The 13,754-nt window shown below is 48.2% G+C and overlaps 1 protein-coding gene across 4 annotated transcripts in view; it reads left to right on the top strand.

Moving 5' to 3' along the window:
• The window catches only part of ptpn13 (protein tyrosine phosphatase non-receptor type 13), a 168,898-nt gene that overhangs the window by 99,113 nt on the left and 56,031 nt on the right, over window positions 1–13,754 (top strand). For all 4 annotated transcript variants that reach the window (XM_037546036.1, XM_037546037.1, XM_037546035.1 and 1 more), the window contains exons 13-19: window positions 1,089–1,239; window positions 3,291–3,429; window positions 4,527–4,679; window positions 8,384–8,566; window positions 9,384–9,555; window positions 10,946–11,345; window positions 13,645–13,748. In XM_037546036.1, the coding sequence (XP_037401933.1) occupies window positions 1,089–1,239; window positions 3,291–3,429; window positions 4,527–4,679; window positions 8,384–8,566; window positions 9,384–9,555; window positions 10,946–11,345; window positions 13,645–13,748 (1,302 nt within the window). The remainder of the gene's footprint in view (window positions 1–1,088; window positions 1,240–3,290; window positions 3,430–4,526; window positions 4,680–8,383; window positions 8,567–9,383; window positions 9,556–10,945; window positions 11,346–13,644; window positions 13,749–13,754) is intronic.

Genomic DNA, 13,754 nt, shown 5'->3' with positions numbered 1-13,754 from the left:
CCATTTCCAGAATGATTTTTTTGTATTGAATCTGGCATGACCAGCTCAAAGGCTGACTTGATGTCAGTCACACAACTCAGTGCCATCCTAGTGGGCCCTGGCACTGTCTTTATTATGTTTTCTGCAGACAGTTTTACCTGACGCACATTTGGGGATGAAGACCACTGTATTTCACCATTTTTTTGACACGAATGTCTTGCTTGGAGGAATAGGAATAGCAATTCCCTCATCTGGTTCAAAATCAGAATCATCAGAATCAGAATTTAGCTCAAGATAGTCATCGTCTTAAGACACATCCTCCTCTGTTTCACTGTCATGATCAATGATGACTTCCAGAGCCTCCTGGACTGTCATCCTTTTGCTTCAGCTGCTCATTTTGTAAAGGTCTGGTCTGCTTGACAGAGTGTAATGTTGGGTGTACTCTCATGCAGAGGATTTTACATTTTGCCCCTCCCCTGTTTAGTGTCCACTGAATATGGGTGTAGTTTACCCGCGAGAACATAAATGGTTTCTATAAGGTAAAAGTCATAACATCTGCACCTCTCTGTGTGTGTGTGTGTGATTGGGGTGAAATATGTCTCACAGTTGCAAAGAAAGAAATACTCTGACATTTTTGACACCCTTTTACCTCCAGTTTGACTGCTGGGTCATATTGACCCGAACAGTATCTATGTGATATAAACATGCAGGGGGTGGTTACAAATATGTGAGATGAACCATTTTCATATTATATGTTGATTACACAATTTAAGGCAAGCAGAAGAAGTTTCATGCTGAAAAAATACTTTTAACTATTTTTCCTAGATCTTCAAACCTTGAAACGGGTCAATTTGACCCGTAACATAATAGGAGGGTTAATAAACGATCTTCTTCTGTGACATGCCTTTAAAGTCTGTCTGTTAAACGTGTAATAATGCAGTAATAACCGTGTCGCGGAGGTTAAAGACGTTTCGTTCGTTATTCCGATTGTTTGCGTCGTCTTTTCTGATGAAGGTTCTTTAAAGCTGTCTCACCCGTCGCCAGCCAGTAAGCCGTCAGCCAGTCTTCCGAGCGAGCCGATTACCCGTTTGTTCCTTCCTGCCTTTCAGATGACGAGTTCTTCTTCATCGACTCGGACACCAAACTGTCGAAGGTGGCGCCCGACGGCTGGAAGGAGGATCCCAAGAAGAAGAAAACCGACGTCAGCTTCAACTTGTTCCTGCGCATCAGGTTCTTCCACGACGACGTGAACTTCATCCAGTGAGTAATAGGAGAGCGTCTGCGGCTGCGGCACCTGCCGGAACCCGCACGGTGCTCCGTGTTTCAGATCCTCCGACTCGGCGCTAGATTGCCTCGGGGCTCCTCAGGCTGAGCGGTTCAGGTGTACAGGAGACCGTCCTGCGTAACAGATTCAGGGGCAGCGCTTCAGCACCTCAGCAGGCTTGAGTCTGATTTCTACCTGACACCTGTTTCTCCACCTGCACTTAAAACGGATAAATATTCCCTAAATCCGTGATCAGATAGATTAGATGTTGGGATCAATGAACAAGGTAGTGTTGGCTAACAGAGAGTACTGGTTCTCTCACAAAGAGTCTTAGTCTCTGAGACACCGGAAAGCCCCTGGGACCACAGACGGGCCTGTGTGTACCTACTGACCCAGCGAGAGGGGCAAGTTGACCTTGAAGTGTAAGCAGGCTGGTCAAAACCAGCTGAAACCAGTTTTAGGAGTGAGCTCATCATGTGATGACCAAACGGATGGGCGAAGAGATGACCCCACTAGAGAATGAGCTGATATGAAAATGTGGGGGGATATCAAACTACCCCAGATAAACGGTATAAACAGCTGTTTGCAGTTGGGTCTCGAGACCCTGAGCCACCTGATGCTGAAATAAAGAAGAAGCCTTTTCCACAAACTTTCCTTCCTGAAGTCTTTTGAGAACTTAGACTTGGAACAGATGTTAGTGAAAGTGTTCATCCAGTGTTGAAGGATTTCTTTTATTCATGGATGTTGGAGGCCTGGGGTTGGAGGGCCCAGCCTTTGGTCCCGGCAGAACTCGGGATGGGCTCGTGGTGGGCGTTTCAGATTATGGCTGCAGCAGATATTGAGTAAAATGCTTTGAGTGTGGTCTGTGAAAAGGACGACGCGATTAGGCCCAGACTTCACCCAGTTTTATGAAGCCTCACACTTCAGAGCTTCGGTCTTTATCCCTCTGGTTGGAAACTTGGAAAGCTTGGTTTATGAATCTAAATGCCAGCGGTCAGCGGGTCAGCGGGTCAGCAGGAGCAGCGCAGAGACAGAGAATTACAGTTAGAATTGTTATAGTTTAGTTTGAATTTTTAATTGTTTTATTTTATTTTATTGACATCGTCTTTTTTTTCTGCGAAATCAGTGGTGATTTCTCAGCTGTGGTCAGACTTCAGGCTGCCCAAACTGCTCAGAGCTGAGGGTACGAGTGCTAATTTGAGTCGAATCAGAGTCTGAGCCCCTGTGGGCGTCATGAAAATGCTCCCTAAGAGCACGAAGAAGAACCGTTGACAGGAACCAAGACAGAGGGGAACCTTTTATTGGAAATATTGAATGTAGAGAAAATGAAACCAGCCGGTCATTGCACAAAACTCCCCAGATGAACCTGGTGACCGCCAGACGCCGGGGCAGGCTACTTAATGCCGCTTTGTGCTGATTGGTGTGACGGTAATTGTTTATCAGTGATGTTTCTGCATTACCTGGTGGTGTTTAAAGTCTCATTAAAGTGCATAAATACAGAGAAAGTAAATGAATAGATTCCAGCTTTCATACGAAAACCGTGTTAACAGGAATTAATAGAGATGGGAATTTACATTTTCATTTAATTGTTAAAGTAAGGAATATTTTGAGCTGTTCTTTGTGTGGAGCCGAGACTGCAGTGTGGGAATGTTTAATGTCAGAGAAAAGCAGATTTTAATATAAAATTCCTAATATGCTTTTTGATTTTTTTTCATGATTATTGGAATATTGTGGAAATATTCACAGCACACTTACTCGGGATTATTAGTAGTGTGTTTCAAGTCTGTTGAACTGTAACTGTACATGTACATTGTACCCAAATTGCTTGTAGCGCCACAAAAACGAGGGGAAGTAAGTAAAGTAAGTGACGTTTTCACTTCAGTAGCTCCAGCGTGATGTATGAACATATAAATACCATAGAAATATTTAACTAGCTGAGTTTGGGCTGATGCCGCTAACTAAGCTTCAGATTTGAAGCAGTTGTTGGTTAAACCTTCACATTTCTACCCTGTTGGTACTGAACGATCCTCGTTCTGCTTCCCACAAGGCACTTCATGACCAAGCACCAGTACTACTTACAGCTGCGGAAGGACATTTTGGAGGAGCGGCTGCGCTGTGACATGGAGAACGCGATGATCTTGGCCTCTCTGGCGCTGCAGGCAGAGTTTGGAGACTACCAGTCTGAGGTAACACCCCTCACCATTAACGGGGACCCATTATCCTCAGTGTCACTCCGTCGTTTTATTTCTGCAGCAGATTTACGGCTTCAGAGTCCCGAAAACACGTTACTGTCCTCACGCTGCTCATCTGTTCTCAAACGCTCTGCTAGAGCTCCTGGGTCTCTAAGCCCCGCCTCCCAGCGAGCCCAGCGTGCTCTGATTGGTCAGCTCGGCCACTCTGTTCTGATTAGTCGACCCGGTTCCGCCCCTCCGTGTTCCACCCCTGTCCTGCAGTCCTGCTGGTCATCAGTTCAGCGTCTGCAGACCCGCTCCCTCTGAGTGCGCCGCAGGAAAGCCTCTCTGGGAGTTTGTTTGGAAGCTGTGGAACTGTTTGTTTTTGTTTGCTTACACGGTTTGAACACACCAGTCTTTAAATTATGTTAATGAGCAATGAAGTTTTAATATTTCTGAACAACATGTAAACAGAGCGGTTCTGAGCGGTTTGGTGTGAAACGCTCTGTTCTAGATAAACTGTCAGAACCGTTCACAGTGGTGGTGATAGGAACCAGACGTCCCTCTAAAAGCTCCTCACAGTGGTGGTGATGGGAACCAGACGTCCCTCTAAAAGCTCCTCCCAGTGGTGGTGATAGGAACCAGACGTCCCTCTAAAAGCTCCTCACAGTGGTGGTGATGGGAACCAGACGTCCCTCTAAAAGCTCCTACAGAAAGTTCCTACATGAACTGGTTCTGAATTCACTGCCTGATGACTGAGACGCTGTTTTATGAGAGTTTAGAGAACTTCAACTCCATTCATGGTGGAGGGAGACATGCAGGGCGCTGTGCGGCAAAATAGTCCCCAAAGAAAACTCATTATTCCAGATTTTCCACTATTTTCCATCATCAACATTCCATATAAGCTCAGAAGACTCGTGTAGGTTCTCTGGTGGTTCTGGATGGTAAAGTGTCTGTATTTCTCTTTATGTTGAATAATTCCACGACAGTGACTTTGTTTACATCTTTATGATTGATTTACACGGCAAGTCATTGGAATCTACTCACAGCTTCAGTAGTTTAGAAGATCTGAATAAATTTAAACGCGTTGTTCTTCTCACGCTCTCTCTCAGCTCCATGGGAAGACGTATTTCCGGACGGAACATTACCTGCCTGGCTATGTGATGGATAAGCTGGACCAGAGCTCCATTAAGGAGGAGCTTTCCAAACTGCACAGCACATATTACGGCGCCAAAGAGGACGAGGCCGAATACGAGTTCCTCAAGGTACGTATGCCCTGCTGCCTTAACCAGACCAAAGGTTTGACCACCTCGGAGCTGGTTTACCTGTTTAATCTTCTCAGCGAAAACGAGTGAATGCGTCCTCTACAGGGAACAAACTTCAGGGACGCATTTATTCGGCGTTTTAAACTCTCTGATCTTTACAAAGAGGGTATGTGACATTGTTCAGGGTGAGAAATGCCCAGACGTGGTTTTACACGTCCATTTACAGCCCTGTGATTTGGCCCTAGGATGAAACCAGCTGCCCTTCTTTTGGGACTCTTGAATAATCTAATGAGCTCTGCTCTGATTGGCTGGTTTACAGTGCGGCACCGCGACGGCCTGTGGAAATAAACGCAGCAGGAAAATAACCCGAGCCTCGGTGTCAATCAGCTCCTCACACGGTTTAGTTAGCTGTGCCAGTTACTCTGAACCCGCGAACGTTTCGGCCTCAGCAACACGAAGTAAATCAAAGCTGCTCTGGCTGTGAAGCTCCGAGTTTAAGATGATCTGCTTCAGCCGTCAGACAGGGATCAAATCCCCCAGCAGGGCTGCTGTGGGGGTTGTGGTGCTAATAAAGGTGGAGCTGCGTCTCCGTCTCTTCAGGGTCGGACGCTGAGCGGAGCTGCTCGATGCTGTCCGAGCTTGGAGAGACTGTCCGGAGTGAAATGAGCAGAGAAGCTAACAGCTCCGAGTTAAAGCTGCCGGGATCCTGGTAGAGATGCGGGAGCTGAAGTTCCTGTTGACCAGCTTGGTTTGGGAATTTTCAGTTCCACCTTAAATGGTGCTGCAGTTACGTTCTGGCGACTGTACAAGCTGCAGCATTTAAGGTGGAACAGAACATTTGATCAAGAAGCTGAACAGGAAGCCCTTCAGCCTGGATTAATGATGATCATCAGCCTCCGACGGTTCGGATCGTGAAGGGAATGAAAAGAGCCGACGTTCCTTCACAGCCTGGAGCTGCATTTCTGCACACAGTCTGGCATTTTCATTGCCGCTGCTCTGTTGTTGTTTCGCTGGACTAAAACGTGGGCTGGAGTATGTAAATTTGGGGCATACATATTAATGAGTCCAGACCGTTACATAACAGTTCAGGATTTTGGAATCGGCCCCTTTTACTGCCCCTTCTACAAACGCAGGGGTTTATATTTGAAGGAGGAGACAGCAGAGTTTGAGGCTCACAGTGTCTCAGGTCCAAGTACTGAACTCTCCTTATTCAGAGACTCCAGTGCAAATGTGTTTTTAGCTTCTGTGGCACCTTTAAATGTGGAATTGTCCACAAATTTTAGTGCTCGGTTTCTGTTTATTTGAGTTTAACACATTGGAAAATAACAAAACATAAAATATGCTGTAACTTTGTGGCACAGGCCACAGTTTGTTTTATTTTTTCCCAGTATATTAAATTTAGGAAATAAACTGATGTGTGAACTTGCATTCCCTTCAAACATAAACAAAACATCGTTTGATAAGTGGCGCACAAACTATGATATGACCGTTTTAAATAATCATCTTCCATGAATGTGTAATTTTTCTTACTATATATTAATTTTTATATAGACATTTTTGTTTATATTGATTTGAATGTAAATCTGGTGATTTTGTGCGGACGCTGTGCTGGCCAGTCCGGCACTGAGCTCTGCTCTGAGTTAAATGGTGAAATTATGTCCGGCTGTTTATTTATTTTATTTATGAAAAGTTTTATGAGTGTGTATGATTATCTGATGTATATGAGTGAAGTGGTGGTGTGAGTGCAGGAGAGTAAACAGGGTGAAGTTTTCATTTAACAGCCTGGAGCTGATCCGAGTCCGTCTGAGCTCAGATTTACTGAAGTCTTTCGTCCCCCCGAGATTTCCAGCAGCTATTTGTAGCGTCGGTGTTGAAAGCCAGATCTCTGCGCTGCGTCCAGATGTTCGCTTTTGGCTGATGTTCTTCTGGACAGAACTCCAGCTTGGCCAGCCCTGTAGCTCGGGCAGTGAACCGAGAGGAACCCAGAGTCTCAGAAACCCTCTGAAACGCAGCACAGCTGCAGCGCGTCGACAGGTCCTCACTGACACGGCTAATGACTAATAACACACTCAGTTATACTCCATATTTCACACTTTCTCCCCTTATTAGAAGCTGATTCAAAGGCTGCTTGTGCTACAGAGTCCGTACGACTGATTTACATAAATTAACATTTTCAGATGCCTGTAGCTGCAAATAAGAAGCCGATATTAATTCAATTAACTGTATTGTTTAATTATTATTATTATTATTATTATTATTAATATTATTAAGTGACTCTTATTAGTCCCACATTGGGGAAATTTCACCTCAGCGTTTAGGTAGGTGTCTTCCTTAAGGACACTTCAGTACAGTGGACCTTCCGGTCACAGGGCCGGTTCCCTAACGTCCGGCCCACGACTGCCCCCTATCGAATTAAATACTATTTCTAGTATCGTAGTATCGTAGTACCGATCTACTGAATCAGTTCAAGCTGCACTCCACCCTGAAACCCTATTTAAAAGCAGTGAAGTTCTCAGGTCTTAGATACTCGTGCTGATTATGTTCTGAAACCTAAGGCGTTAATATACCCAGTAATATTAGTAATATTAGACAGAAATAAGCTAAATATATACAAACTCCTCATTTATCATATCCAGGGTGCTTTCTGTCCCAGATCCTCACCCCTAAATTTACACTTCTACACTTTTAATTTCTTTTAAATTAAGTGAAATTGACATTTAGATTTAATTTGTAATATAAAAAAAATAAAAATGCTGCCATCAAAACAAACTGCTAACAAAAACAGTTTTATTTTGCAAGCAGATTCTTATTTTATACTAAAATTATTTTAATAATGAAAGTGTTTGATGTAAAATGTAGTTTCAACCTGTCGTTTTATTTACATGAGTCCACAAATGGAAACTGAGGCCCAGTCCCATCTCTGGTTTTTACCCCTACCCCCAGTTTTCGAGGGTCTCCCCTCTGAACTGAGCTACAGGGCAGTGGTTGAGATCTTCCTCTGAAATGAGACCCTCTAATAAAAGAGCATCACTTCATTAACAGCTACTAGCGCCGCTCTGTAGGCGACCCTGCCCGTCTGCAGGGACAGTTACATGGGCTTTAGTTACATTTAGGGATCAGACGCCTTCAAAGAGGGGGGCAGTTATTTATTATCACCCCCCCAATTCTTCAGTGATGTGAAGCTGAAGTCAGAGATTCTCCAGATTCTCGCTCAAATTTTCCCGTTCCACCTTAAATGGAGCAGCAGGTACATCCTGGAGCCTCAGGCGTCAGAACTGCTGGACTGTTTAAGGTGGATGCTTACATGGTGTGGGCGAGGGGTGAAACAGGACTGGGCCTTAGACACGAAAAAGAGCCCTTTTTTCAATTCACTGTAATATCATGAAAAACCCATGAATTTGCATATGCTGCAGTTTAGCCCCGCCCACCCACGCTGAGGTTATAAGGAGTGCTGTTTAATTCTAGCTGATGAAGGGAGTTTGTTGGAAACGGTTGAGTAAAAATGAATTGTGACTGTTTTTGGTGTCAGAGACTTTAGACCTGAAGCTCGGGGAGTAAAACGCGTGAGATGTGAGCACTTTAATGTTTCAGATGTATATATTATATGATTAATAACGGCTAATGCACCGTGAAGGCCTGTATTTGACACTCTCCGTATTGCAGTGTGTGAGATGGTTAAGCGGTGCTGGTGTCTGTGTGTGAAGGTGAGCCAGCGGCTGACGGAGTACGGCGTTCACTTCCACCGCGTCCTGCCGGAGAAGCGCTCTCAGACCGGCATCCTGCTGGGCGTCTACTCCAAAGGCGTCCTCATCTTCGAGGTCCTGAATGGAAATCGGACCCCGGTGCTGCGGTTTCCCTGGAGAGACACCAAGAAGATCTCCTTCACCGTAAGACCTGAGAGCGTGTGCTTTCCTGATCTATCAGACCCGAACGCACGACTCTAGAGCCGGAGTTTGGGCTCAGTCTGTCGCTGTCGGAGCAGAAACCTCAGGAAATCAGCATCTGAAACTCCTTATGGAAGTTAACGGAGAAGTGGTTTAGTGATGACGTGAATTCTGAGCGTTTCTATTGGTTCATTCAGCATAAACTTTAACACCAACCTGGTGTTTTCATATTTGGTAACTTGCCATATTAATATTAATATTTATATATGAGAATAAATTTTGCAGTAATTTATTTACTGCATACAAGACACCAGAGATATTAGACATTAATTAGTATTTAAAGTATTCTGGGAATAATTTACATGAATTTATTTCCCGTTTTGCCACTTTTGAGATATATAAGAACAGTTTTATGTTATAAGATAATTATGATCTAACTTGATGGATATTAATGTGGATCTGAGTTTAATTATCAGGTTTATCTTAGATTAATGTTCTGTTGTCATTGCTTTATTCATTTGGATAGTAGTTTTACTGTAGCTGCTCTTATTTTCTTATTTTTACTGTAGTTGTGTTTCACGACTCCTAGAAGAACAGTAGCAGTCTTGATGCACAGCTGTCCAGTCATCTTAGAATCATCTCCAGCACCTGAACATCATCCAAATCTGCAATTTCATCTGTTTTCTGTAGCGTCCCACAGACTGTTGGAGATCTGCGAGGCTTCACTGCACTGTGTATTAGAATCGGTGTAACTGAACGAGATCAAGACAAAAGAACTTTCCTTTCAGCTTCATGCAGTCTGTTTGGGTTTGTGTTACAGAAGAAGAAGATCTGCCTGCAGAACACGTCAGATGGGATCAAGCACCTGTTCCAGACAGACAGCCAGAAGACCTGCCAGTACCTGCTGCAGCAGTGCTCCGCTCAGCACAAGTTCCACCTGCACCTGAAGACCAGGCAGAGCAACCAGGAGCTGCAGGAGCTTCAGGAGCTGGGTACTGACCCAACACCCACACGATCTGCAGCACCACAGCACCACAGCCAGAGTTCACACCTAAACCCTGGCGCAGCGTCGGAGCGCCCGAACAGGTCACGTTCAGGCGCAGCGTTGGAGCGCCCGCACAGGTCACGTTCAGGCTCGGCGTCAGAGCGCCCGAACAGGTCACGTTCAGGCTCGGCGTCAGAGCGCCCGCACAGGTCACGTTCAGGCTCGGCGTCAGAGCGCCCGAACAGGTCACGTTCAGGCTCGGCGTCAGAGCGGCCGCACAGGTCACGTTCAGGCTCGGCGTCAGAGCGCCCGCACAGGTCACGTTCAGGCTCGGCGTCAGAGCGCCCGAACAGGTCACGTTCAGGCTCGGCGTCAGAGCGCCCGAACAGGTCACGTTCAGGCGCAGCGTCGGAGCGCCCGAACAGGTCACGTTCAGGCTCGGCGTCAGAGCGGCCGCACAGGTCACGTTCAGGCTCGGCGTCAGAGCGCCCGCACAGGTCACGTTCAGGCTCGGCGTCAGAGCGCCCGAACAGGTCACGTTCAGGCTCGGCGTCAGAGCGCCCGAACAGGTCACGTTCAGGCTCGGCGTCAGAGGACCGTACAGGTCACGTTCAGGCTCGGCGTCAGAGCGCCCGAACAGGTCACGTTCAGGCTCGGCGTCAGAGCGCCCGAACAGGTCACGTTCAGGCTCGGCGTCAGAGCGCCCGAACAGGTCACGTTCAGGCTCGGCGTCAGAGCGCCCGCACAGGTCACGTTCAGGCTCGGCGTCAGAGCGCCCGAACAGGTCACGTTCAGGCTCGGCGTCAGAGCGCCCGAACAGGTCACGTTCAGGCTCGGCGTCAGAGCGCCCGAACAGGTCACGTTCAGGCTCGGCGTCAGAGCGCCCGCACAGGTCACGTTCAGGCTCGGCGTCAGAGCGCCCGAACAGGTCACGTTCAGGCTCGGCGTCAGAGCGCCCGAACAGGTCACGTTCAGGCTCGGCGTCAGAGCGCCCGAACAGGTCACGTTCAGGCTCGGCGTCAGAGCGGCCGCACAGGCCTTTTGGTCTGCAGTGTTCTGTACAGTCCTGTCTGTTTATCTTACTAAGCATTTCCTTTAGTCCCCAAACGCATCCTTCATGATCATCTTCCTCACAGACATTCATCAGTCGTACTGGGAGGAGTTTCCGTCGTACTGGGAGGAGTTTCCGTCGTACTGGGAGGAGTTTCCGTCGTACTGGCAGGAGTTTCAGTCGTACTGGCAGGGAGTTTCAGTCGTACTGGCAGGAGTTTCAGTAGTATTGGGGGGGTTTCAGTCGTTCTGGGAGGGGTTTCAGTCGTTCTGGGCGGGGTTTTGATTTCTCTCTCTCTCTCTCTCTCTCTCTCTGTCTCTCTCTCTCTCGCTCTCTCTCTGTTTAGAAAACTCCCCTCTGAGTGTCCTGCAGTACCCTGGTGGTCCAGACAGTTTGGACAGGACAGTCAGTGTGGTCAGTTTGGCTCCAAGCACTCCCGGCTCTCGTTCTGACCCAGACGCATTAAAGCAGATCTCCTCTGAGCTCGCCATTGCCCGGGGCCTCCCCGCGCGCCTCTCCGGCCCCGAGGAGGGCTCCTTCCCCGGATTCAGCTCCAGCTCCAACCCCCGGCTGAAGAGCCGCTCCCATCACAACCTGGGCCAGGTGCCCGAGTCTCCGGAGCGCAGAGCAGCGCCCTTCAGCAGCCAATCACAGAGCAGCACCATTCGACCCCAGTCGCTCGCATCGTCACATCAGCGCGCCAGTTCAGACACCGACTCCATCACCGTCGCCAGGCAGCAGGAGGGGTGAGACTGTTTCTCTCTCGCACGCACACACACTCGCGCACAGACACACACTCGCGCACAGACACTCTCACAGACACACACACACACACACTCTCTCTCACACACACTCTCACACACACACACACACACACACACACTCTCTCTCACACACACTCTCACACACACACACACACACACTCGCGCACAGACACTCTCACACACACACACACTCGCGCACAGACACACACACACACACACACTCGCGCACAGACACACACTCGCGCACAGACACACACACACACTCTCTCACACACACACACACACTCGCGCACAGACACACACACACACTCTCTCTCACACACACTCTCTCACACACACACACACACACACACTCGCGCACAGACACTCTCACACACACACACACACTCGCGCACAGACACACACTCGCGCACAGACACACACACACACACACACTCGCGCACAGACACTCACACACACACACTCGCGCACAGACACACACACACACTCTCTCACACACACACTCGCGCACAGACACACACTCGCGCACAGACACACACACACACACACACACACTCGCGCACAGACACACACTCGCGCACAGACACACACACACACACACACACATACAGACACACACACACACACTCTCTCTCTCTCACACACACTCTCTCACACACACACACACACTCGCGCACAGACACTCTCACACACACTCGCGCACAGACACACACACACACACACTCGTGCACAGACACACTCGTGCACAGACACACACGTGCACAGACACACACTCGCGCACAGACACTCTCACATACACACTCGCGCACAGACACACACTCATACACACACACACTCGCGCACAGACACACTCACACTCTCACACACACACTCACACTCATACACACACACTCGCACACACACACACTCGCACACACACACACTCGCACGCACTCACACTCATACACACGCATGCACACACACACGCACGCACACGCAAACACACTCGCACACAGACACACACTCACACTCTCACACACTCGCGCACAGACACACACTCATACACACGCGCAAACACACTCGCGCACAGACACACTCACACTCTCTCACACACACACACACACACACACACACACACACACACACACACTGTCTGTCGAGCGTTCCTTCAGTAATGAAGGTGTTAGTAGTGAGTCTGTGCTGCAGTGACAGCCTCTACTCTTCTGGGAAGGCTCTACACTAGATGCTGAACATTGCTGTGAGGATTTGATTGTTCATTAGTGAAGTCAGGTACTGATGTTGGACAGTCAGTTCTGGGTCACTCAAACTCAGGTGCTAAATAGAGCTCCATCACTCTAGATAACACAGTTCCACTGCTCCTCAGCCCAGTGCTGGGGGGGCTTTATACCCCTCTAGCCCACGCTGGGCACTGGAGGTGGAGACCTTAGGCTGCAACTGAAACTCCATAGCAGTCACGGGAAAAAGCTTCATAATAGAATATTCGATGAATGGCCACTGCTCGCCAGCCTTCTGGACCAGTTTGTCCACCATGGAGCTTCACGCTGTACAATGCTGTATGAACTGACCCCCTGATGCTGCTGCTGCACAGACTCGACCTGTTTAATCAGAGCCATTGCTTCACCTGTTTTCCCCTTTTCTCTATTTTAGTATTTTATACTAGTGTTAAAACCTCGTTCTCTGCTCGCTTTGCTCGTCAGTGCAGTCCAGAGGAGGATGGCTTCCCCTCTTGAGCCTTGGTTCTTCTCAAGGTTTCTTCTTCTTGCGCTCAGGACCGTATAAACAAACTTTGACTTGATTTGTTTGAACAGCAAAAATTCTCTTGTGATGTCACGGCCATCCGTGGCCATGGGTCCAAGAGAACGTATGATGGAGGGTCCTTCTCCTCATGCCATCCGTCTCCGCTGTCTGTTAGCTGATATAACAGAATTAAGGGTTAGTGTTCTCCTCCAAGCATGTTGAGTTCAAGTCTGGGAAGATGCTGTGGAGGGGTATGTTCTCTGGAGTGATGCAGCTCTGTCCAGTACCTGCGGAATGAGTTGGAGTGACCCAGAACTGACCATCCAATATCAGTACCTCACCTCACTAATGCTCAAACAAATCCTCACAGCAATGTTCAGCATCTAGAGTAAAGCCTTCCCAGGATGCGTGTCTCATTTTGATTCTGATCTCGTGCTCCACACGTGGATGGACAGAGTGAGCTGACTGTGGTTCTGCTCTGCTGCTGGTCATTTCCTCTCGTCTCCGCTTCATTTTGCTCTTTTCCTCTTTTTCCCGTCTGCAGCTCTTTCAGCTCCGCAGCCCGAGGCGCTCCCAGCTGGAGCCCCAAAAGCCAGAAGGAGTCCGACTCTTCGTCCTGCGAGGAGACCGGTCAGGCGTACGTCATAGGTCAGC

Source organism: Pygocentrus nattereri, chromosome 16, assembly GCF_015220715.1.
Source record: "Pygocentrus nattereri isolate fPygNat1 chromosome 16, fPygNat1.pri, whole genome shotgun sequence".
Lineage (NCBI taxonomy): Eukaryota > Metazoa > Chordata > Actinopteri > Characiformes > Serrasalmidae > Pygocentrus > Pygocentrus nattereri.
The sequence above is the reverse complement of the archived record's forward strand: the minus strand, read 5'-3'. Positions and strand labels throughout refer to the sequence as shown.